Source organism: Carassius carassius, chromosome 4, assembly GCF_963082965.1.
Source record: "Carassius carassius chromosome 4, fCarCar2.1, whole genome shotgun sequence".
Taxonomy (NCBI): domain Eukaryota; kingdom Metazoa; phylum Chordata; class Actinopteri; order Cypriniformes; family Cyprinidae; genus Carassius; species Carassius carassius.
Genome location: NC_081758.1, coordinates 36,417,322 through 36,445,269, shown reverse-complemented (window position 1 = coordinate 36,445,269; position 27,948 = coordinate 36,417,322). Strand labels below are relative to the sequence as shown.

General features: G+C 37.1%; 1 protein-coding gene across 1 annotated transcript in view; it reads left to right on the top strand.

The window, feature by feature from the left end:
- Positions 1-725: 725 nt before the first annotated feature.
- htr7c (5-hydroxytryptamine (serotonin) receptor 7c) overlaps positions 726-27,948 on the top strand; it is a 35,132-nt gene continuing 7,909 nt past the window's right edge. Inside the window, exon 1 of the mRNA XM_059548669.1 lies at positions 726-1,448. Within this exon, the coding sequence (XP_059404652.1) occupies positions 736-1,448 (713 nt within the window). The 5' untranslated portion in view covers positions 726-735. The remainder of the gene's footprint in view (positions 1,449-27,948) is intronic.

The following is a 27,948-nucleotide window of genomic DNA, read 5'->3' as shown; positions in this document are numbered from 1 at the left end:
CACACACACACACACACACACACACATATCTATCTATCTATCTATCTATCTATCTATCTATCTATCTATCTATCTATCTATCTATCTATCTATCTATCTATCTATCTATCTATCTATCTATCTATCTATCTATATATATATAGCTAGCCGGAATGTACTGTAAGTCGCTTTGTATAAAAGCGTCTGCAAAATGTAATGGAAGTCAATTCGTATTTGCATAAATGAAAAATATTTATTGGACACACCAACATAGATAAAAAGGTTTTGTAGCTCATCGGAAATCGCAGCTTTATTGAAAATGATTGTCGTTGTTATAAACGGCTTTTGGCCCTTCACTGAGCCAGATGTGCTCATTCAAAACACCTTTTAGTGATATCTGTAAGATTGTAGGGCGACTTTATTATGTATTCTCCTCTTTCCACTGTCCAAATATAAGATGTCCAAAAAATAAAATAGTAAAATGCTATATACAATTTTTACCTTGTAGTTATGAAATAAGGCACAAAACTACAACAATAATAAAGAAAACAGTAACTGACAGTGAAATGCCTGAGAACTGAAGTGAGCGAATGTTTCAAAGCAGTCAAGTGCGGTACTCTTGTGCTTCCTGCAAAATAGACAAAGACAGAAAAATAGATCTTGATGTTGGCTAGGTGGAGCTGAGACCACGTCCCTTTGATGAGAAAGTTACGCGTTTAACCTACTAGAGTGCGCAATTCTCACACACTTTCTCGCATGAAGAACCGAACTGTCACTTCCATCAAGTCAAGGACTGTACAGCCTCTCCAAGCGCGCGCATTATACAGCCAAACCATAGTTATTGTCCTCCTTCCTCCCGTTTATTTAAGTTTTCTTTTGCTGTATCCGTGCAACTTGCCTTTTTTTTCTTTTGGGAGCCTGGAAGACACACCAGACCTGCGCTCGCTTCAGCATGCGCTTGGCGCACGGAGCGCACTCTTGGCGAGCGCTTCATCATCAGGCGCAGGGATGATGTTCAACTCATCGGGCTCGCTAGATTTCTTCTCGTTCACTCACCCCGAGGTTGCGTCGGAAGTTCTCAATGGTTCCTCACACTTATTTTACAACATCTCAATGGCCATGTGGAACAAATCCTGCGGGGAACAATTGCTCGATTTCACCACAGCGGAGAAGATTGTCATCGGAACGATGCTGGCCATCATCACAACCGTGACGGTTATTGGAAATATGCTGGTGGTGATCGCGGTGTGCGTCGTTAAAAAACTCAGACAGCCGTCCAACTATCTGCTGGTGTCTTTGGCCGTGGCGGATCTCTCCGTGGCTATTGTGGTGATGCCATTCGTTATCGTGACGGACCTCACGGGAGGAAAGTGGCTTTTTGGAGAGGTCTTCTGTAACATCTTCATCGCCATGGATGTGATGTGCTGCACTGCATCCATCATGACGCTGTGCGTGATCAGTGTGGACAGGTGAGTAGGTTGGCTGCTTCTTACCAAGTCATTTTGGTGATGCTTTAATACAAAGTGACTTTGTTAGAGGGACAATCCTCCTGAGCAACTAAAGTGTTTTGAACACAGTGGTGATGGTTTATGAAGCAACTCATATTGGGGTTTGAATCTACAACCCGTTTAGTTAATAAATATCAGTGTTTGAACCACTAGGAGTTTTTCCAAAATATTTCATCCTTAAGTGTAATAAAATATAGTACATAAAATAAAATGTTATATGTATGTACAGTATATATATGTATATATTATTTATTTATTTACCAATATACACCAATTTAAGCTAAAATGTATCCAAAGGTCTGAGTGAATTTGTCATTTATGTATTTATTTATTTTATTAAATATATATTAAGCAAACTGCATGAACACCACAAGTCACAGAGTTTATTTATACAGGAAAGTGTAGGCTGATAATTTATGATATCACTTTTTTGATCTTGTTGTTTTGAATATATTTCACCATTTTAAACACCTTTTAGCTTTTGCACTTTACTAATCATAAAAAAAAATATTCCAAATAGTCTCTAAAATAGTCTTCTATTCACGTAAAAGGGCATTTATGATTTTACAAATATTAGAAAATGCTATTTCAAAAACTGCAGGGCACTGCTGTCACTGCATGACATGTCATGCCAGCTACCCATCTAATCATAAATGTTCCATGTTGTTGCTCATTTAATACCACTCCTCAGTCAAATAAGCATCAGTCAGTAAACTGCACTGGCAAATTCCTTCACTCAAATGTCAAAGCAACTCTCCGGACCTGTCCACTGTACAGCAGAAATTAAGACTGACAACTCTGTGTCCATGTTGGACATCATTCCTCCAGACCGAGAATAGGGTCAATAACACCTGCAGCCAGTCTCCCGTGACATCACAAGGGGGTCACTGACAGACCATGATTTGGTTTGACACATCTCAGGAGCAAGTATCCTTTGGCATCTGAAGTCCGAGTATCTGCTGCTATAGTGAAGCCCACTGAGCTACTGGATCATGTTGAGAAAAAAATGTGCTGTATTGATTTGCCAGTTTTCACTTTCACATAAGGCTGTAGTAAACTGATATGTGATTAAATAGTTAATTCAGTCAGCCATTGATCTATATGTCAGAGTGACCATTAATTTTTAGTTCAGATTTAAAAGGTGTTGCTCTCTAACTGAACACAAGAGCTGTTTTTCTATGTGAAAGTAAAGTAAATGGGGAATATGGTTTACATCATGTCTGATTGTAAATACCTTTTGGAGGTGGTGCCTTGAGGTTTTGAACTTCAAGCTTTATGTCTTGGGATGGATGCTCTGTTTGCTTTAAAGTTCAGTATATATATATATATAAAGATCATTTTAAAACTGTCTTATTTAAAGAATTTGTGCTCTGCATTGAACCCTTACAAATGCACACACACGTTCATGAACACACACACACACACACACACACACACACACACACACACACACACACACACACACACACACACACACACACACACACACACACACACACACACACACACACAGAGCAGTGAGCAGCTAACCTGCAACATTTGAGTTACAAGTCCGACTCTCTAACCATTAGGTCACAATTGCCCAATTAGATATTAGCTAGTTGTGATATCATTCTTTAGTGAACTTGTTTAGACGATAAATTCTTGTTTAATTATATTAATTTAAATTGTATAAAAATGATTTTCATGTTACATAAAGGTTTCACAACACTCTTAAAAATAAAGATTATTTATTGGCATTGACGGTTCCATGAAGAACCTTTATCATCCATGGAACCTATCCATTGCACGAAAGGTTCTTTAAAGTGGGAAAAGGTTAGATTATTAAAATAATCCTCACAATAAGAAACAAAATGGTTATTTTAAGAATTGAATGGTTTTGAACCATTACTTTTAAGATACATTATAAAGTTTGACATAGCACCAAACTCAAGACAAACAGAATGTGTTACAGCACTATTCTGTCTCTTTATTGTTGTGATGCACACTTTTTTTAGAAGCATGCTTTTGATACTCAAGCAAAATGTCACACAAATGCATTTTTTTAATCTTTTTTTTCCCAGCATATTATGTCTGCTAATGCTTAGTAGACACTTTAATCTATACACATGAACATACCAGAGGCTCATGTTCTTTCAGCAAGCACTTGAGGGTTTTTACGTTTTTCAAACAAACCTAGTCTCTTATGACGCTTGTTTCTGTTTGAAAAAAAGCTGATGAGAAGTGATTACACATTCGAAGATTGCTGGAACAGATTTTTCTGTTTGGTCATAGACCTCGAGGTGCTTAGTGCTTTTCTTGTTATTGAGAATAAAGCAGTGTGATCTGTCAGGTTGCTCTGCTCAGATTTTATTAAATGAAGATTGTGTAGCTTCTATTCGTGATGACATTACCCAGTCTTCACAGTCTAACTGGCTATTAATTTAAAATGGATCCAGTATTTAATTAGGAAATGTACCTGGATACACGTGCCCTCTAAATGAGATTGCATATGACTATGGAATAAAGGTAAAGGTAATGTAACAGTTGCATATGACTATGGAATAAAGGTAAAGGTAATGTAACAGTGTGAACTAGGGATATAGGATATCTATTTGTCCAAACAATGGAAGACTGACACATTCTGACACATTCTTGTAGTTGTGTTAGTAGCACATAAATTTCAGTTCTAAGCAACTCAATATTGATTTTATGCTGACTTTAAGAGTATATAATTTATGTTGCGTAATGTAATAAATATGCCACCATGGCCCTTTTAAGACCCTTTTTTAAGGCCCTTTTATTAATGCTCTTAAATGAATTTTACAGAAGCCAGCAGTAAAGGACAGCTCCTAAACAGGAACTGAAGTGCCTGTAAACTCGCCATTATAACTCAGTGTTTAACTACTCTTGACAAATGCTTTGACCTTTTATTCAGAGCACATAGATCATTTCAATAATGGAAGAGAAACTTTTCCTCATTCGTCTTGAAAGTGAGGTCTTCTTAAATGACCATTAACTAATGTTGTCAAAATCTGGAGGTGTTTCCAACAAGAAGGCTCTCCACAGAAGAATACAAGTTTATCTACTGGACAATCACAGTCCAAAGCTCTAGTCTAGAGAATAAAGCCATTCAGCAGCAAGGAAAGACCTTTAACAGAAAGAGAAATTAGCAGGATTTGAGGAAAAAATGGCAAATGATTGACACATTGAGAAAATTCAGGCTGATAAGATGACAAGTGTTTATATCTGATTTTAAAAGTTTTAGGATTAAGTGTTAGTGAATTGAATGTTTACTGCCAGTATAAAATAGTAAGAACACACACAGCTCTGGGTTTTGAGTAAGGAGGCACAAAAACAACAGGAGTCAGCACAGCTTTACTCATGATATTCATGCTAATGCGACTGGGTATTTCTCGTGTAATGTGCTAATGTGAATTCAAAGCACTTCAAAAATCAAGTGTCGGATTTGTTGCATTATTAAAGAGGACACATCAAAAATACAAGTAGCATGCCTTAGTTTCAATACACTGAACATGTTCACAATACTACCTGCTGGTTCATCTTTTAGAGGTGTCTTAAATGAACATATTTAGTGCATTAAAATCATAATTATATACCTTATTATTTAAAAATTTGGGATCAGTAAGATTTTTTTGAAATCATTTATTTTCTTTTTAACTTTCTATTCTATGGAATTTGAAATGACATTTCACAATATTGCTGGTTTTATTTTATTTTTTTGAGCATATATGCAACATATATATACACATACATACATTGCTGGGTAGTAACAAATTACATGTACTCTGGATTACATAATCAGATTATATAGTTGTAATACAAATACTTGTAACAAGTCAATAATTGAACCACACATTCAAATGTTCACAGTACTTTGATGCTTGTTAATGTCACATGACTTGAAGGTAAAACATTTAAATAATTTATTGTTTTGATTTTAAAACTAGTTAATTAGTGACATAGTAACATTTTTCGGTGATTTAATTAATCATCATTTATTCACAAACATGGTGTACCGTAATGTTTTATACGCCATGATTTTTAGATTTTCTTAGGAGTTAGGTCAAAAGTAGTCTAAATACATTACCTAATATGTGTAATCCAATAGATTACTTTACAAACTACAATTTCCGTCATGTACAGTAATTTTTTCCACTGCACTGTTTATTCTTATTATGAGGTACCTTCGCTAGTGTGCACATTAATTGCTTTATGAAAAGCACTAGAAACAGTCTTACTCTAAACTGAATTCAGTCCTTCTGTAAATGTGGTAAATTTAGGACTTTAGTCTCCTTGTACTGTAAATCACAAGAGTGTCTACTGTAGCCTCAATTATGACTGTTTTACCTGTGAAATAATCAAAGCTACATTCATGCCCACATTATCTCTAGTTTACTTGGTCACTTAAGGTCTGTTGTTTCAGATGCCTCTGTCCTTTGTAAAAAAAATTGCCTCATATGTTGGACAGGGGATCTATGTGCGTGAAGATAGGAAGGGACAGATTCGCATTAAAATTGCAAATGAGACACAAACGGTCTGGATGTCTTCTCGAATTTAGAAATGAGAATGGACACAAATGCAGTTCAGGTTCAAAAAGCAGGTTTTCCCAGTGGCCCAGGAACTAGCCTCAGGTCTCTAGTGTTCTTGTGACTACTCTCCTTGAGTCTTAGTGGCATATGACGCTGTTTCTGCTCTCCTGACCATCTCTGCCTGCAATATGGAGGCCCAGAGAGAGGCTGCTCTGAGGTAAAACTAACCTGAGAGCCGCTTGACACATGGAGTCACACCTGTCAGTGTTGTCCGTTGTGTCTTCGACAGTCACTGATTTCTCCTTGTGACCACAAGAGCGGAAAGGACAGGAGAAACTGTTATTGTGAATTTTACACTTATATTTTTATATAAGAGTATTGCACGTTTCTAACATGCTGCCAGGGGTCATGCTATACAATCGCTCAAGCAAACATGCTTGAATCCCCAAAATGATTTGGACATCAACTTACATGAGATGCCCTTACCAGAAATGATGACAAGTGATAATATGCTTTATTCCTCAGGGAGGAAAAGTAACCAGAAAAAAGCTTTACAGGGTGGAACCGCTAGGGCTAGATCAGCGTGTTAGAACAACTCGATGGAGGCTGACACGGTTGTCACATGGGAGGGAGGCTGAAAATTTATTGAGTTACCTCTACAGGGGGATTCAGCAGTAGATGTTAAGGGTTAAGGCACACAATAGAGAAAAAAATGGAAAGTTGTCTTATAGAATACGTGGGGAGCTGCTTAAAGAGAAGTAGTTCTGGTTAAATACAATTGAAAGTGATAGTTCACCTGAAAATGAGAAAGCTGTCATGTACAATGAAAATACAATGAAATTCCATACAATGAAAGTGAACAGTTACATAGGGACTGTCAAGGTGCAAAAATGATAAATAACAACCCAGAATTGTACGTGTTATTTATTTTTAGGGAGATTTACTACCCCTGGTCACAGTTTATATACGTTTATATACCTAATATACGTTTTTGAACTGTAAGATTTTTTATGTTTTTTTTTAAGAATTATCTTCTACTCACCAAGCCTGTTTTATTTGATCCAAAATACATTAAAAACAGTAATACAGTGAAATATTTTTCACTATTTGAGAGAATCTCTCAACATGCCATTAGGTCGTAAAGTTTATCTGGTCTGGCTGAGGTGACCTGATTGCCATGGTAACCAGTGGTCTGGCGGGCCATTCATAGAGATCCTGGCAGTCAGTCTGGTTGTTGGGTGAGGGGCTTTGTTGGATTATTTGTTAAATATAAAAAATAATTGTGTGTCTGAATTATCCAGGTGTTACATAGTATATATAGTGGGCTTATATTGATGGGCCACTTGGTGGTAATGACTTTTATATATTTTCCACACATTTACTTCCTTGGGAATCATGATAACAGCATCTGGGTAAAGATAATCACCTTCTTTTTAGATTAGATTATATTCAACTTTATTGTCACTGCACATGTAGGTACAAGGCAATGGAATGCAGTTAGCATCTAACCAGAAGTGCAATAAACAGTAAGTACAGAATATACAAGGTCTATAATATGTACAATAACTATACAGATAAGTATTATGGACATAATTTACAGATTTGAAATACTATTAGCCTGATATACAGATAGGTGTACTATGAACATGCTATACAGATGGATTATGTAAAAGTGTATGTACACTATAGGGAGAACTATGAACAAACATATGAACATAATTACACTATTGCAATGGACAGTAAAGTGCATAGAAAATATTACAGTGTGTAAATGGATTATTCAGTGTTCCTGGATGAACAGACAGTAGTGTAAGTAATAACAAGTTACTGAGTTTTGCTTGTTGTGAATAAATAAATAAATCAGTCGGAGTGTTGAAGAGGGGAAGGAGTCTGTGTGTGTGGTTTGGGGGGTGTTGAGGGGTGTCAGAGGGCTGAGTTCAGCAAGGAGACAGCACACCGGTAAAAGTTCACGAGGATGGATGAAGACAGCTGGTTCTTCTTCAGTGTCCTGAGGAAGAAAAGGCGCTGGTGAGCCTTCTTGACCAGGCTGGAGGTGTTTGTGGCCCAGGACAGTTCCTCCGAGATGGTGGTTCCCAGGAACTTGAAGCTGGAGACACGTTCAACAACCATCCCGTTAATGTAGATGGGGTCATGCGTGCTTCCTTTCTTCTTCCTGAAGTCCACAATGAGCTCCTTAGTCTTATTGGTGTTAAGGAGCAGGTTATTGTCAGCGCACCATGTGGACAGGTGCTGTACCTCTTCCCTGTAGGCAGTCTCATCGTAGTCTGTGATGAGGCCAATCACCATGGTGTCGTCTGCAAACTTAATGATGGAGTTGGATCCATGCACAGGCTTGCAGTCGTGGGTGTAAAGGGAGTAGAGGAATGGGCTCAGCACACAGCCCTGTGGTACGCCAGTGTTAAGTGTGATGGTGGTGGAGTGGGTGTGGCCTGACCGAACATGCTGAGGCCTGTTGGTCAGAAAGTCCATAATCCAGTTGCAGAGGGAGGTGTTAATGTCCATGCCTCCAAGTTTTGTGGTCAGCTTGGAGGGAATGACGGTGTTAAATGCTGAACTGAAGTCAACAAACAACATCCTAACATACGTGTTGTTATGGTCCAGGTGTGTGAGTGCAGAGTGCAGCACTGTGCATACTGCATCATCTGTGCTCCTATTTCTGTGGTAGGCAAATTGGTGTGGGTCCAGTGTGGGTGGGAGGCCGTCTTTGAGGTGTGCTAGGACCAGTCGCTCGAAGCACTTCATAATGATGGGTGTGAGTGCTACGGGGCGATAGTCATTTAGGCACGTTGGGGAGGAGTGTTTCGGTACTGGCACAATGGATGTGGACTTAAAACATGTTGGCACAGTTGCTTGGGTGAGGGACAGGTTGAAAATGTCTGTGAAGACCCCTGCAAGCTGCTCTGCACATGCCCTAAGCACATGTCCAGGAATGCCAATCGGGCCAGCAGCCTTGCGTGCATTGATCCGGCTCAGTGCAGTGTGGACATCTGTGGAGGTGAGTTTGAGAGGTTGGTGGTCTGCTGAGTGTGTAATTTTGGTGGCCGTCTCTTTGCTGTCGCTGTTGAAGCGAGCATAAAAGTCATTTAGCTCGTTAAGGAAGGAGATGTGACGTCCATGACCGTTGGAGTGGAGTTGCTTGACTTGTAGTCACTGATGATCTGGATGCCCTGCCACATGCTTCGGGGGTCAGAGTTGGAAAAGTGTTCCTCTACCTTCAGCTTGTAGCAGTACTTGGCCTTTTTGATGCCCCTTTTCAGGTTAGCCCTGGATTTACTGTAGGCCTGAGCGTCATCTGACCTGAAGGCAGTGTTGCGGGCTTTCAGCAGAAGTCACACCTCCTTGTTCATCCATGGCTTCTGATTAGGGTATGTTGTTATCTGTTTTTCTGTTGTAACACTGTCAATGGTGGAGTTGATGTGATCCAGTACAGAGGAGGTGTAGATATCAATGTCCGTGTGAGAGCCAAAGGCAGCCTGAGAAGCAAACATATTCCAGTCAGTGTGTTGAAACCTGTCTTGAAGTAAAGAGTCTGCTCCAGTTGGCCACACTTTGATGGTCCTCACTGATGGCTTCACACGGTTGATGAGGGGTGAATACTTAGGGGTGAAAAACAAAGAAAGGCGATGTAAGCTCCATTAATGTTTGTGTATACATGATCCAAAGTTTTGTCTCCTCTGGTGTGGCAGGAAACATGCTGGTGAAATTTGGGGAGCACTGTTTTTAATTTGCAGTGATTAAAATCACCCGCGAAAATAAAAGCAGCCTCCGGGTGAGCAGTCTGTTGTTTACTAATGGCTGCATGAAGTTCGTTCAAAGCAAGCTTGGCATTAGCATCCGGTGTAATATAGACTGCGGTTATTATGGTGGAAGTGAACTTCCGTGGGAGATAAAAAGGTCCACATTTAACCATGAGAAACTCTAGGTTAGCTGAGCAGTGTCTCCCAACAATAACAGTGTTCGTACACCAAGCTTTGTTGACATTGCTTTTAAGTTTCACTGCAAAAGGTGTCACCTGCAAAAACTGCACAACCAGTATTAAAGAACCAAATGCAATGGTGTGATGAAAATGTCCTATGAGTTATAATTCTGCCTCCTGTACAGATGGTTTATTTATTTATTTTTTATCTCCTGTTACATGATTTATTCATCCTGAGTGACCCATCCAGGGCTCTTACAACACATAGCTTGATATAAAACGACATACATTTTTAACTGTGTTAGTGTTTCTGCTCACAGATCAACACATTGTCAGTTGTAGGTGGCATCAGTTGCCTTTACACTCCAAATTCACAAACACAAAAAGAGTTGCTTTCAATAACTCTCTATTTTCTGATGATGTTGAACCTTCTGCTGCTCACATGATTTTTACTGGCTCATGGGTTTTTATGACTGCTAGTTTTATAGGCTACTGTGAAACACATCATGTTAAACACGACTATGTAGCGAGAGGATAACATAATTTGTTGTCCACTGGAACTCCTTCCTAAAATATAAGGTCAGCTGCATATGTTCATGCATTGTGCAAAATACAGTAAAGGTGATAGCTCAAATCATGATGTTCAGCATTAAAAATTTATTTTTCAAAAACAACCTGACAGGAGATCATCATCATTTCATGCTTCACCTATAATTCGTCTAAACTCCATTAAAAGTTTAGTAACTGTATTTCGATTACATTCATTTTGTGCAACTTAAAAATCGTTCCAAAGGCTTACAGTTTTCACACATTGGCTCACCATCTTATCTCGATTTAAATGATTTGACATGGATCAATAAACTGTGATCTCTCACGTATACGAGGCATAAACCATCACAAAGGCCATTATTTGTGCTTGTCTGAGACTTCCAGTCACAACAAAAAACATCCTGTCTATTGCAGATGTCCTGAATTTCATTTGAATTAATTGTGTAATATTATTGCACATCACAGTGGCTGTCTGCGATGAATGTTTAGTCTCATTAATTGTTAGAACTGCCAAATAGGAACAGTTCCTTCTTTTAAAGTTTTGTTTTTGTCGCCTACAGAAACATCATTCAGCCATAAACTTCATTTATTAAAACAGTTCTTATTTATAAGAGGCCTGTCTCTCTTTTCACTCAACGGGGCTTTAATTAGGTGAGAGAAAGAGAGACATATAGATTTTATCTAATCAATTTTTACTTGAAAAAGTCCATTGCTTTTCCACTTAAGAACTCATGCTTTACTCTAGAGTCATTTTGCTCTATTTTTTATTTAATCTGTCCAATTAATCATTTTCACTTTCCCCTATGACACATACCTGAAATGACATAGTTACTAAGATTAAGAACAAATGTACTTCTTTAGAGAAAGATATAATTTGCCTTCATATCAAATTTTTTTTTTATTATTACATTATCGATTAAATTAGGCTGTGAGGATAATTGGCTGTCCATTGGTCCATTAGAGCACCTGCCTAAAATAAAAAGGCAGCTGCAATATATATTTTAATGAGATTAAATACAGAAAATATTTTCCTTACAACCCCATGAACAAAATAAAGGCAATAATGGTCATTAAATTCATACGTTTTGACATTAATATTAACAAATTTGGCAAAAGTGTTTAAAGATTATTGTGCTGAAAATGTAATTACTGTATATAATTCAACAAATTTCTATATCGATTTATAGAATTATTTTTTAAATTAACATTGAAAATCCTTTGTAAATATGTTATATTTTTGTACATCTTGTTGAAGGTTTTAAATGTCAAGTGAAATAAAATACCATTAAACATGGAAGAAAATGTTACTGATCTAACAGGATGAACAAGCTTTTGTTCTGTTATATATTTCATACAGTGATGTGTAACTGTTAATAACAATAATAATAAAACTTACATTTTAACCAGAATAATTGATAGGGAGGTAAAGTTGTTTTTATTTATGCCACTTGTGCTTCATGAATCTCCACAACAATAGGTTTAGCCTTCTCATAACAGATTTCATATTTTCCATCTGTGCTGTTTTTTGTTCAGCTGGGAAGGTCATGAAAATGTAAGTGGACTGCTTCTTGATATTAATGTCTTCAATTTGATGTGCAAAAACTCAGAATAAATGACTAAAATATGAGGAAATGAGCACAAATAATCATGAATTAAACATAAAAACCCTTGGAATTGATATACACTGAATATCGCAGATCATCATTAGGAAGTGGCAAAAATAAAATTGGCATAATTCTGAAGATTAATAGAAAATGTGTTCCACAACTGAATGCTCTGCCATTTTCCTAGTTAGAATAAATGCTATGTCTGCTGATCTGGTTAAGGGGAGATGTTTAGTAGCATCTGTGTTATTTAGCATCATGTGTGACTGTGATTGAAATGGAGCAGTCTTACTGTGTGGCATCCTGACACACGTCTGTGAGCGTTCACTCAGTCAAAAAAGATTTCGCTAAATGAGAATCTTTGAGCTTAAAATTTCTAAAGCAAGTCTGTCAGATGTATCAGATGTCTGCAAATGTTTCAGGTTGAATTATGGGTAAAGCTAGAGTTGAAGAGAATAGAATAGAATAGAAGATTTGTATGTGTATTTTTTTCCCTAAGTGGGCTATTGTGTTGCTTATCAACAGTGACATGACTGCAAATCAACAGCAAATCAATAGCAAGTCATGGTGTTTTGGACATGGTATGGTACCATAGCCACAATACTGTGATTTTTGGATTTGTACCTTGAAAATACCATGGTAAACTTTAAGGCTTATTGGAGAGCAGTGTAAGTTCTGTGGTCATCCGTGATCTTTGCTGTAGTACCATGCATATATCAGAATATCATCACAGCAGTTAATTATCATTGAAAATTTATATTCATTTATATTATTATATTTCTAAGTGCCATTTAAATCTGTGATGGCAAAGATGAATTTCCAGCAGCCATTACTCCAATGTGTCTTTACCCTTTTGAAATAATTTTAATGTGCTGATTTGGTGCTCAAGGAATATTTGTTATTATTGGCAACGTTGAAAATGTTGAGCTGCTTAATATTTTTGTGCAAACCTTTTTTTCAGACCCCTCCCCCCCAATGTAACAGTCATTACTGTCATTTTTTTTTATCAATTTAATGCATCCCTGCCAAAATAATTTAATTCAAATAAATAATACTAACTCCAAACTTTTGAATGGTAGTGTATATATTGTATATTTATGCATTTAGCAGACGCTTTTATCCAAAGCAACTTACAGTGCATTCAGGCTATACATTTTTACCTATCATGTGTTCCCAGGGAATCGAACCCCCAACCTTGCACTTGACAGCGCAATGCTCTACCAATTGAGCTACAGTAACACATATATAATATACACATATATAATGAAAGAAGATTCATCAGTTGAAGAAAAAAATATGACACCAGAATAGATGCTGCATTTATATTTGGGCAATGCTATAGTGACACATTATGGGATGCATAGATGTCCATGTATGTGTAAAACATGTATTTGTTCAGAAGGGCAATGGCATGATCAGATGTGTTAGCATAGAGGGTAAAAATGCATGTTTGTGTATATGTATTGGATGCTGTAGTCAACTAATATAATCTTTGATTATATAAACTTGCAAATGTTGTGTTTATCATTTTATTTACATTCTTGAAACTTTCATGCCAAATGACTCATAAGGACCACATAATGTTTAAATAGCAATTGCAGTGGCGGGTTGCTAATGATGCAAGTCAAGTGGTTAGGCTAGACATCAGGGGCGCAAATACAGGAATGCATAAACATAGCGTGTTGCATAATGTTGCATAATGTTGACACAGAACTACCCCCCCCCCCACACACAGAATCTCCTAAATACAATGACAATTAATTGGTTTTCTTTGTAATTGTACTTAATTAGTTTAGAGCTACATATTCTACAATGTGCAAAAAGCTTACAGTATATGAAATCTAAAAGTTAATTTCATTGCATTTGATTTCTTTACTGAAATCCTGAAATTTTAAGTATACATTTGCTAATGGTCCTCCTAGGCTGAAAATTAAATAAAATATGACATTAAATATATCAAATATTAAACCTATATCATATTAAATTTTCAAGCTAATGCCACAGATATTGGTTAATTTGACATATACAGGAAGTGTCATTTTAATGAATGTCAAAGACATTCTTTTTGAACTATTCGAAGCTATATATCTGTGTGATTCTGTTTAGTTAATGACAGAAATAAACAAAACTAGTTATAAGTGGCTTCATGTAGCATATAGGCTGCCACAGATATCACAAATATAATAAAGATTTTACAATTATCTTTTGCATGCTAAAGTGATTTGTAGTAGTAGTAGTAGTAGTAGATAAAAAATTATTTATAAATAACCATTTTTTTCATTCAGTTTCCAGCAAGATAACTATATTGTGATTTATCTATGACTAATTTCATGATATAAGTTCATTTTTCACATACTGCGGGGCATGTCAGAATTTTTGTGGAAACCAAAAACATTCCACAGATAATTTAAAAAAAAAAAAAAAAAGTTCCTTTCCGGTCGCAATGACACCATGAACACATGATTACCACTTGAAAAGCACAAAGGTCATGTTTGCTTACATGCATTAGCAACAGATGTTCATGCATCATTTAAAAACAAACCATGGAGGTTGTCTTTGACACTAGCATGTCTGGCCAAGACTTAGTAGAAGATTGCTTTATGCCTTTATGCTATTAACAAGGAAATTGGATAGTTCATCTTCTTACAGGTCAACATTAGATGATGTTGTGAAGTAATAGTTAAATAAATCAAAGGGAACAAGAAATAGGAGGAACATGTGGAACTGCCATGATTGGCTTTATAAAGAAACATATTATTGCAAATGCTGCATATCTGATATGCATAGTAATTTTAGCTGCATGCAATAACCATTAAAGGAACAGTTCATCCAAAAAAGAATATTTTCACCCATACCCTAAGGCCATCAAAGATGTAGATACATTTGTTTCTTCATCAGAAAAGATTTGGAGAAATTTACTAAAATTGCATCACTTGCTCACCAGTACATCCTCTGCAGTGAATGGGTGCCGTCAGAATGAGAGTCCAAACAGCAGATTAAAACCACAATAATCCACACAACTCCAGTCCATCAATTAAAGTGAAAAGCTGTGTGTTTGTAAGAAACATGTCCATCATTCAGACATTTTAAACTTTGACATTTGCTTCCAGCTAAAATATGAACCCTCTATCCACAATAATGCTTTCTCCAGTGAAAAAGTTTTCTTATCTGAATCAGGAGAGAAATATGCACAGATCAAGCAACATTTACAAGTGAAAACGGTCCATAGTTTTCTAAACAAATATGTTGGTGGATTCTAATGTGAGAGGACAACAGAAGATGAACATTTTCAATGAAGTGCTATTATGGAATAAAGACTTTTTTGTAGTATTTTGGCCAGAAGTGTTGGTTTAAAGTTAAAACATCTTAATGATGGATTTGATTCTTTTCACTTCATAAGATGTTAATTGATGGACTGGAGTCATGTTGATTACTTATGGATTATTGTGATGTTTTTATCAGCTGTTTGGTCTCATTCTGACAGCACCCATTCACTGCAGTGGATCCATTGGTGAGCAAGTGATGTAATTCTATTACTCCAAATCTGTTTTGATGAATAAGAAACCGATTCTTCTACATATTGCCTAGCATGAGGATGAGAACATTTAAAATAAGTGAACTATTCTTACCTCTATTTTAAATATCCATATGACATCATATGAAAAGTCACAGAAGTCATATACCAATGAATTATGCTGTGGGAAAGCAATATATTTTTCTAAAATATTGAAATGCAAGCAAAAAAAGAAGAGGGACAAAACAAATAAACAAAATTGATATGTTTTTGTGTGAAGTAGGACATAGAAAACAACTAGATATTGACTTGGCTTTCCAAAGTGAATAAAACATGCTGCTAATGCACCCAAGGCTAAAAGTAAATGTGGCTTCACTCAGGAAATGAAATGGAGAAGTTAATGGATAAAACCAGATATTCTGTAAATACTGAGTTGAAAAGGGGAATTTTTAAAAAAGCTTTAAAATCCCTTACATTTATTTGACTGCTAAGTCTTGCGATGTTGTGCCTATACAGTCTATGAATGCTAAACAGCAAAATAACAGAATAAATCAATTTATCATAATCCAGCCAGCAGACGTGCACACAGATATTAGTAATACTGAATGAATGATCAATTGCATTAATCCGTCATGTAAACCACATTTAATCATTTATTTAATGATAATGGATGTCATTAGAAGTCACTAATTTAAGTTTATGTAGTGTATAGATTTTCCTAGTGCTGCCGTGGGAAGTCACTGGAAAATGCAGCTATAAAAACAGTATTAGATACTTGCACTATGGTTATTTAAATATATTTTAGGATCTAGTGACACGTGCCATCTACAAAGTGAAAATAAACAGAGACAGACTTCCTGATGGGAAGCACGTCTTTCAGAACTGGCTCCCAGAGCAATTCTCAGCTTTGCATGACCATGTAAGTCTCATATGTGATATTTAGATGACAGGCCACCATCAAGTGCTTTAAACTAAGCCGTTCTAATAACAATGTATTTCGTTTTAAGATTTTAAAATGACAGATTCATCAGACACTCTTCGTCATTTTCCCTGCGGTCCACTTACAATGTTAGTCAAGGCTTTTTTTCCCACCCTCTACTTGACCTTTAGAATTAAATGGGCTGTTTTTAATGCTTTGACTTTACAATATCTATGCAAACACCCTTCACATTTGCTCACAAAGAGGCAGTATGTTTCCTGTCGGGTCTAAAGTAGTTTGCACTGTCTAACTCTATTTAAATCTTCTTCCTCATAAAGTCACTGTGACTGGACAGTCTTGAATGCTAAATATGTGTTGTTGATGTTACTACTACAGTTCAAAAGTTTGGGGTCAGTAAAGAAGTAAATACTTTATGCATTAGTGTATTAAATATTTGTATTAAGTGACAGTAAAGACATATAATATTACAAACGATTTCGATTTCAAGCAAAAAAAAAAAAACTGTTTTCAACATTGATAATAAGGAATTAATCTTGAGCACCTAATCAGCATATGAAAATGATTTCTGAAGGATCATGTGACACTGAAGACTAAAATAATAATGCTGTAAATTCATCTTTACCAACACATGAATAAATTATATTTTAAAATATTTTAAAATAGAAAATAGTTATTTTAATTTTCAATAATATTTCACAATGTTGAACGGTGAGCATAAGAATCTTCTAAAAAAAAAAAAAAACTGACCCCAAAGTATTTTTTACATTGATAAATGGTCTTTTTGAACTATTATTATACACACAGTACAACAGTACAATAATAATAATAATAAAAAAAGCTGGATCCTCTTTTATCCATCAGTGTTATGTGCAAACATCTCTTTTTAGTTTAACTTGTGTTTAACATTTCTTTCTCCCTCTCTCTCTTTTTTTTTCACAGTTTAGTGTCAGAAATCAAGCTCTCACTGAAGTACTAGCTCTGAGGGCCCTAAACATGGCCAAAGCTGCACAGCAATCTTGTCTGTCAAGAGCTGGAGCAACAGCTCACTACAACCAGCAACAATGTTTCTCTATCCGATAAAATTCACATTCATTTTTTATTTATTTCAGAGAGTGAGATATCTATGAAGCATTATGTCCCCCTGATGCATTTTTTTCTCATGTGTATATGTGTGTGCATCTTTTTATTGACATACAATTCAATTTCACTGCTGCCTTAACAAACACTTCAAGGTCGTTGAACTGATTTATTCTCCCAATACTGCAGACAAATGGGAACTCTTTGAAATACTGTTTAGTTTAGTCGCTCAGGAAAGCATGTTCTGCAGCTACAAATCTTCAAGTTTAGTTTTTACAATCGTTCACTATCAGTTTAACTGTTTGTTCAGTCTTACTCTGCATATTTTAAGGACATCTAATTGCCAATTTCTTTTCCAAATTATGATAATTCAGTATATTTAAATAGCCCTGGTCTTGTGTGACAACTATCATACACTTATCATTGAAATGCCAGAAGAGTATCTTGATAGGGTTATTAGAGGGAATTATTAAATATCAACACTGTTAAAGATTATGCTTAATTTACCAACAATGTTAATTGTAGGTAAAGCTCTGATCATGTAATTACACTGTGTGAATAGAATATTAGTAGATGAATGAATTAAGTTGGGAAGCTATGAGGAGCTATTGGTGTTTGTCTCTAATAAACTCAGTAGGGCATGTGTCATGTGACATATTTAAAGTGCAATTACCCCTGAATCTGCACTGCAGAATTAAGGTGTGTGTGTGTGTGTGGGGGGGGGGGGTTATGAATCCAATCCAATGAACAACAAATCAGAATAGAGCTGTTTAAATATAGCTGCAAACAGGAATGGAGTGCTGATTTATTTCATGCGATGTTTGTTTTCATGACTTCCCCCAAGGACTGCAAAGATGTGAATGTTTTTTAGATACTGTCACAAAAGAACAAATTTGGCAATTAACTATCTGATTTTATATGAAAGTGTTGCTGAATCAGGCAACGTGACCCACGAGTCACATAGTTTTTATTGTCTTTTTTGGGGCATAAGAACAATTTTTTTATTAAATCCTTTTATCATTTATCAATGCCTGGTCTGTCTCAAGTATGCTGGTCACATGATTTGCTTTAAGTTTTCAGTGATCTATTAGTCAGCCTGATCTAAATCCAACATGGCTGCCAGTGGTAGAGAACATTCAGATTTTGAGGTAGGTAATTATATATTAAACTTACTTTTCTTTAGGAAAAAAAAATATATATTACTGCTAACATAAATTCTGAACATTGTCTTAGGGTGCTGAAGAAAAAAAAAATGTCATATGTTGTTATTTAGCACATTTTGAAATGTATGTGACTCCTGAGTCACGTTGCCTGTTTAGGGTTTAAAAAAGAGAATACTGAGTATATTGAGAATATACGTAACATTGCACTAAATTTAAATGGTTGTAATTTAAGAATGTTTTGGAATATAGACATAAGTTTGGTCTTGTTTTTAAAAAAAAAAAGAAAAAGTAACTTCAAAAAATGATTACATTTACTGTAAATCAAATGTACTCTAAATATTTTACATAAAATATATATTTTACAAAATAATTTTTACTCTAAAATTACTATCAAATCAAAGTCATATGTCTAGCCAATTTGTGTTCTAAATTTTAATTTGATATCACAAAATGTAACTTCCCATGAGATTTTTAGGCGTTGTACCAAAAATAGCCACTGGGTGTTTTTTTATGCATTCTCCTGTATCAAATTTATACATTACAGTCTCAATATCAAAAAACAGTTGGCAGATGGGACCGTGAGACTCAGAACTTTCCGATGATATGTGTTTTGTCAAGATTAGAAAAGTTTTTTTTATAAAGTAGTTCAAATAAATTGTGTAATACAAAACCTGACACCACCCACTAGGCGAGGAGCTTGGTAAAATAAATTAATGACTTGATCCTCTTTTATACCCTAATCAGGCAACATGAATTGGGAGTCACAACTCATAAAATCCAAAATATACTAAATATTTCAAAAATTATTTTGGATATGTTTTACTTAAGCTCAGATGATATAAAAATTACATGAAAATATTTTTTGCTTATCATTTTCCACTCTTGCCTGTTTAAGGGTTAAAATTACATATTCCTCATTCCAAGACATTTATTTTAATGGAATTGTCAGGGTTCAGTACAACTTAAGCTGTGTTTGCAGCATCTGTAGCTGTCAGTCCACACACAAACACAGTGTAAAATGAAAACATAAATATTAAAAATACGCAACTACCCAATTAAAAAGTGCATTTGAATTGTTATTAATTGTATAAATTAATAAATTATTTCAATAAATTATTAAAATAAAAATAACAACAAGATCAATAATAAAGCAAACTGAACAGCACATTTTAGATATTCAGTGTTTGTTTTCTTGACTTTCTCTTGCCAATAATGTGACAAAGAGAAAAAAAAACACCCACATGAATTCCATCATAATGCATAACTAATATAATTTATAAAATGTATGGATTTGGATACAATAAGACAAGTAATTGATAATGAAAAAAAAAACTATAAGTTCATCTGCCTTGAATTACAGTGTAACCCCTATAAGGAAGATTTTTAAAGTTCAACCAATTCTGTATTAAAGAACTATATTCCCTTCACAACAGCAACAAAATCAAGCTCACAGACAGCATAGACTGAGAGATAGATTGAATCTATTTTCTCTTTAATCAACAGCAGGCAGCTGTTTCTGTCGATACTGCTGAGCTTGTATTGAACCTGGATTATTCTTTTAAAAACAGTCTTGTCGTTTTAGCCAACTCTGCTAAGAGCCGTTTTATAGAGACGCTGAGTTTGAAACTGAGCTCTTCTCCAAATAATGCCATGCCTGAGTTCACTTAACACGCAGTTTCTGATATATCCTATCGCTTAAATGCAGCTTCACTCCACTCAGTTAGTCTCTTTAAAATGTCAGGCTTTGTGAAAGGGTCAGTCTGCTGATGAGTTCAAACTCAGGTCTTTGCCAATAAAAGGTTTAAAAGTCACATATGACGGCATGTCTTTTATTCAGTTGATGAATGTTCTGTAAGAAACAATAGCAGATCCATCACAAGAGCTCAGATCCCCTCCAAAATTGCAGCCTGAGGAAATTTAATGTGCAGTGAGATACAAATATGAAGTCAGTTAACGGTGTAAAATTGTGCACAAGCAGTAACTGAATCTGGCAGTGTTTGCCAACAGTGTCCTTAAAAAAAAACAGCAACAACATCCTTTAAGTATTCATTATAAGTCATTATAAAAGACTGTCACTATTGACTTTTACCCTTTTTTACCCTTGCTAAATAAAAGTACTATCTATCTATCTATCTATCTATCTATCTATCTATCTATCTATCTATCTATCTATCTATCTATCTATCTATCTATCTATCTATCTATCTATCTATCTATCTATCTATCTATCTATGTAGTTTTTCTATGAGAAAGCAATCTGCTGGTAATACAACAATAATAAACTAAGAGGAGACGTTGGGCTCACATGGAAATAATCTAGTTGTATTCAGATCAATATTGTCCATCTGAGTTATAATCTGAAAATAGCCACAGGTTTTGTCCCTGACCTAAAAAAATACTGGCTGTAGCCCAAACTAAACATAGCACTAAAGCTTCTTGGATTTGGATATCAATTATTGAAAAATACACCGAAAGAGAATGAGGAAGAGAGACAGATATAAACAGAAAGAATACAAAAATCATGAAATACTTTAGCAGTGTTGTACAGAAAAATGACGAATTCATAGAGAGGGAGTGTGTGTGAGAGAGTATCTTCAGGAACACATCGCTGTAGCATTTTTTATCCTTGAAAAACCAAAACTCTGCTGTGGTGCCATCTTCCATCAAGCCTCTGCAATCCTTGGCTTTTAGGCTCATTTGACTAGTGCCATGCCAATTGACTAGTCTTGAATGTAGACGGGAATACAGGCTACATTTGTACAGATGTCAAAAAGAAGCTATCAAGTCAAACGATTCTCACTTCACATAGTGGAATATATATATTCATATTCATATACATTAGCAAAAGCAGAGACCCTTAATTTTTCATTGTTATTTTTTTGCTGATGAAGCCAATGCATTTCTCTGTTGTGCAGTGAAGATATTTTTAGTTACAATATACTGCATGAATTACATAAGTCTGAGTGAATTGCAGAAGCATGATTGCTGTGAATTTATGGACAAAATGCATCATTCCAGTGCATTATACATAAGTTACAGCAAAACAAAACAGTCATGCTATAAAAGTGGCCTATATGTCTAGAGAAAGAATGTCTGAAATGATCAACATCATTAAAGTTGTAGGTAGGAGTTGGAGAGAAAAAGGAGAGAGATGGTGAAGATACTGGTGTTTTGAGTGATGGTGAGTTTGTGTAAAGAAGAGAGGAGGAGGAGGAGGATGCTGAAGGAGCTGTGGTCACTCTAAATGCCTTTGCTTGATTGTTTCATGTCATCTGTATGTCACTCTACATCAGTTCATTCAGAGACAGACCTGTGTGCATTTCTCTTCCATGTCTCATCCTCCATTAACCCAGTCTCTGAATCACTTCAGCCTGGACTTTACTCTTTCTACTGTTACGTGGGAATGTGTTGTGTTGGTCTAGTGTTCCTTTTGGTGCGTCTCTCTTTCTTGTTACCCTCTTACTATCATGACTCGCAGGTGGAGCTGATAATGAGTGACCTGATTGGGGACGGGAGTGATTGCTGCTACTTAAAGCCACCTGAAGCATGGATCTGGAGCTCCCCGCTCTCATGGCTTCCTTGATTGAGAAACTTGTGTCTATGCTGTAACATACAGTGTACATGCTGACTGTGGAATGAGACAACTGTTGTAAATCATTACTTTACTTTTCTAAGTTGATCTGTTATGTGGAACTTTAATATTTATCTTAAACCCTAATCATTTGGAGCATAGTAGGGAGGTGGGTGCCTCTTTTATTTATTACTCGTTTTCTCTTGTTTGTGATAAGTAGGGAGGTAAGCTTTTGTATATTTTGTTTATTATCTGAATTCTAGGTTAGAATCCTTAATATAGTTAGCTTTGTTTTGTTATTTATTTTGGCTTTTCCCCCTCCTGAAATGTATATGCTCTTTTCTACCTTATGTTTAATAAACTTACTCTTTATACTTTAAAGTATCTTTGGTGTTTTGAAGCCTTGGGAGTGAGAGCGGGGACTCCAGGGATCTTATTTGGATCCCTGTTATTTGTTATGAATGTTTCTTCTGTTCTCTTTGAGTAGAGACTTTTGTTAATTCGTAACAATTGGGGGCTCGTCCGCTTGTTTTTCTTTTGTTTTTGATTTAACAAGTGGAAGTGACCGCTTGTCTAATTGTATGAGGAACGAACAAGTGTTAACAATCCATGTACTGTCGTCTTGGTGAGTAAAATGTACTCCAATTTTGTCTTGCTGATTTAAGTGTAAAGCAGTAATGAATGTTAATAATGGAGTTGGAAGTCAGATCATTTATAGAAAAACCTACTATACAGCAGTTTGAGGCATTTCGAAAGAAAGATCTAATAAAGATTGCTGAAGTTTTGGAGGTTTCTGTAGTAAGCTCTGCATCTAAACAGGTAGTGAAAGCTGAAGTTTATGCTAAACTGGTTGAGCAAGGTTTTTTTTCTGCTGATATGGATAGCGAAATTGAAAAGAGTGATGTTTTAGAGGCTGCTAAAACTGATTTGACCTCTCAACCAGACCCTTTGCTCTTGTTAAGATTAAAAGAAGTGGAGTTACAAATAAAACGTCAAGAACATGAGAATAGTACATTACATCTACGTGAATTAGAGCTGGTGCACATGGAAAAAGAGAGAGAGCGTGCGTTTGCTGCTGTTTCACCTGTGGTGACTACTGGGCATGTAAGCATGCCTTTATCTACGCAGCCTGCTGCTGTTAATTTGTTCGATCCAAGTAAATACATTAAACTTGTGCCTCCTTTTCGAGAGTCAGAAGCCGATGCTTATTTTATTGCATTTGAGCGCATTGCTGCTAAGCTTAACTGGCCGAAAGATATGTGGGGGTTAATGCTACAATGCAGTTTAGTAGGGAAAGCTCAAGAAGTATGTTCTGCTTTGCCCATTGAGGAGTCTCTAAATTATGATTTGGTGAAAGCTGCTGTTTTGCGAGTTTACGAACTTGTGCCTGAAGCGTACAGACAAAAGTTTCGTAACTATACTAAATCTGCTAAACAAACTTTTGTGCAGTTTGCACGTGATAAGAGGGCTCTGTTAGAAAAATGGTGCGCTGCTTCTAAAATGACTACGTTTGAGCAACTTCAAGAACTGATTCTGTTGGAGGATTTTAAAAACTGTTTTTCAGACAATTTAGTGATTTACCTAAATGAGCAAAAGGTTAATTCCCTTTCAGCCGCTGCAGTGTTGGCGGATGAATATATTCTGACACGTAAGACTGTATTTTCTTCTGCTTCGAGCCCGAATCATAGTACTCCGATGCTTTCAAGTGTGGAGAAACCTTTGATGTACACTCGCTCAACGAAACCTATGATGCGCTCTGCAGTGCAGGGTAAGGAACAGAGCAAGAGTGGTGAGAATAAAAGGGTTTGCTTCTATTGCTTAGATCCAAATCATCTTATTGTTGATTGTAATGCTTGGAAGAAAAAGAATGCTGCCTTCAAACCTAAAGGGGTAGCTAATATTGTTCTTGAGCAAATGTCCGGTGTTGAGAATTTTTCAGACAGCTCTGCATTTACTCCCTTTGTATTTAAGGGTAGTGTGTCAGTTTCTCCTGGTGGTGCTATGAAGTCAATCTCGATTTTGAGGGATACGGGGTCAGCTCAATCGTTTATATTGGAGAGTGCATTACCCTTCTCAGATGTGACGTACACTGGAACTGATGTGTTGGTTCGGGGAATCGAAATGAACTGTGTTAAAATTCCTCTTCACTCTGTGTTTTTGACTTCTGATTTAGTTACAGGTCCTGTTAAAGTGGGGTTACGCTCAAGACTGCCTGTAGAGGGTGTAAGTCTAATCTTGGGAAATGACCTGGCGGGTGCTAAAGTTTTCCCTCACCCAATTGTAGCGAAGACTCCGGTTTGTGATGCGGAGCTTGCCAGTAGATTTCCTTCAACATTTTCAGCATGTGCTGTCACTCGTGCACAGGCACGCAAAAATGAGGATGTGATTGATCTGTCTGACACTTTTCTTGTTTCTCCAGATTCTCCCTCTGAGTTAAGGTTATCTGTATATCCTAGTGTGGGCAACAGTGATAATGATATTTCTGATCAAGAACCTTCTCTGGCGATGGGGAGAGAACAACTTGGAAAAACTCAAAAGTCTGACCCTTCTCTAACACGCTGTGTTGAGGCCGTGGAGGGTAAAGTGAAAGGAGGTAATGCTGATGGGGTACGGTATTTCTGGGACCGAGGCGTCTTAATGCGTGAGTGGTTATCTCGTAATGCGAAGGAGGCTGGAGTAAGTCCAGATTGTCAGATTGTATTACCTTCTGGTTACCGAAAGGCTGCGCTTAAACTTGCTCATGACCACCCACTGTCTGGTCATTTAGGTAGTACTAAAACCTTTATGCGAGTAGCTAAGTATTTTTATTGGCCTGGTTTAAGATCTGCTGTGTCAAGACATTGTCGTTCATGTCACGTATGCCAAATTTCTGGTAAACCAAACCAAACAATTCGTCCAGCTCCTTTGCAGCCTATTCCAGTGATGGGAGAACCATTCGAGCGACTCATTCTTGACTGTGTTGGTCCCCTACCGAAATCGAAATCAGGTTACCAGTATATTTTAACGCTAATGTGTGCCACGACTCGTTTTCCAGAGGCAATACCATTGCGTAACATCAAAGCGAAAACCATTGTGAAAGAGTTGATTAAATTTTGTTCAACGTTTGGGTTACCTCGTGTGATCCAGACCGATCAGGGAACAAATTTTAAATCTAAAGTGTTTGAGCAAGTGTTGAAAGGAATTTCCGTTAATCACGTAGTGTCGAGTGCATATCATCCGCAGTCGCAGGGAGCGCTAGAGAGATTTCACCAGACGCTCAAATCAATGATGCGGGCGCACTGTGTGGAAGCCGGTAATGACTGGGCTGATGATCTCCCTTTGCTTTTATTTGCGATAAGGGAAACCGTTCAAGAATCGTTGGGGTTTAGTCCTGCAGAGCTCATTTTTGGACATACGGTTCGGGGTCCTTTAAGGTTATTACGCGAACAACTTGTTAGTAATGACACCCCGTTTGTTCTCGTATCCGAGTATGTTCATTCTATTCGTGAACGTCTTCGTAGGACTTGTGACATTGCGAAGAAAAATTTGTCTGAGTCGCAGACTGAGATGAAGGAGCATTATGACCGTAAAACTGTCGCTCGTTCTTTTCATCCTGGTGAATCTGTTTTGCTATTGATGGCAGTGCCAGGGTCTGCTCTGCAACCAAGATTTTCAGGTCCTTATAGGGTGACGAAAAAGTTGAGTGACACGAATTATCTGATTTGCACGCCTGATCGTCGGAGGAAGTCGCGGATGGTTCATGTTAACATGTTAAAGTCTTATGTGCAAGACGAGTCTGCCCTTGTTAAGCCGAGTGTCGTCGTTGGGTCGACTGTAATAGAGGAGATGGAACAGGATTTTTCTGTACCTTGTGGTCATCTGTCGAACTCCGTAATCTTGAATAAATTGGAATCTCACTTAAGTTATTTAGCTCCGAATCAAAAGAAAGATATCGTTGAGTTAATTGAAAGTCATCGTTCACTATTTGGTGACATTCCATCACAGACTACAGTACTTCAGCATGATATCGACGTCGGAAACGCGCAGTCAATAAGACAGCACCCTTTTCGGCTTAATCCGAGAAAGCGTGAGTTAATGAAAGCGGAGGTCGAGTATTTACGTGAGAATAACTTTGCGAGACCCAGTTTGAGTGAGTGGAGTTCGCCTTGCTTGTTGGTTCCCAAGGCTGATTCATCGGTTCGGTTCTGCACTGACTATCGCAAAGTCAACGCAGTAACTAAACCTGACTCGTTCCCACTTCCACGGATGGAAGACTGTATAGATCGGGTGGGTCCCGCAAAGTTTGTGACAAAATTAGATCTTCTTAAGGGGTACTGGCAAGTACCTCTTACTTCTCGGGCCTCAGAGATTTCAGCGTTTGTGACCCCTGATGATTTTATGCAGTACTCCGTTATGGCGTTCGGGATGCGAAATGCACCATCAACTTTCCAACGTTTGATGCGTATTGTACTAAGTGGAGTGCAGAAATGTGAGGCTTATCTAGACGATATTGTAATATATTCTTCTAGCTGGGAAGAACATTTGAGTTCCCTGCGTGAAGTGCTTTCACGTTTTTGTGATGCGTCTCTGACTCTGAACCTAGCAAAATGTGAGTTCGCTAAGGCAACAGTGGTTTACTTGGGGAAAAGGGTGGGTCAGGGTCAGGTATGCCCGATTGATGTGAAGATTGCATCGGTTATGAAGTTTCCAGTACCAGTGAATAAAAGAGAACTGCGTCGATTTTTGGGGATGGCAGGTTATTACAGAGGGTTCTGTCGTAACTTTGCCAGTGTTGTATCACCCTTAACCGATCTCCTCAGCACAGCTCGAGTATTTGTTTGGTCTCCGGCTTGTGAGGAAGCTTTTCGTACAGCTAAGGATTTGCTGTGTAACGCTCCTGTTTTGGCAGCGCCAGAGTTTACACGCTCTTTCAAGCTGGAAGTGGATGCCTCTGCTACTGGCGCTGGTGCGGTTTTACTTCAAGAGGGTGAGTTTGATGTTGATCACCCAGTTTGTTACTTCTCGAAAAAGTTCACGTTATGTCAACGCAGGTATAGTACCATCGAAAAAGAGGCTCTTGCATTGTTATTAGCATTGCAACATTTCGAGGTGTATTTAGGTGGAAGTTCATTTCCAATTATTGTCTATACGGACCACAACCCACTTGTGTTCTTGGCCCGGATGTCGAATTCAAATCAACGCTTAATGCGCTGGGCGTTGATAGTTCAAGAGTTTGACTTGGATATTCGACATAAAAAAGGCTCGCAGAATACTGTTGCGGATGCGCTGTCCCGCGTTTATGGTGCTGAAGTGTAGGATCTAAATGCGGCGGTGCAGTGTAGGTAATGCAAACTTTTTGTTAGCATTTCTTTTGGTGGGGAGGTGTTACGTGGGAATGTGTTGTGTTGGTCTAGTGTTCCTTTTGGTGCGTCTCTCTTTCTTGTTACCCTCTTACTATCATGACTCGCAGGTGGAGCTGATAATGAGTGACCTGATTGGGGACGGGAGTGATTGCTGCTACTTAAAGCCACCTGAAGCATGGATCTGGAGCTCCCCGCTCTCATGGCTTCCTTGATTGAGAAACTTGTGTCTATG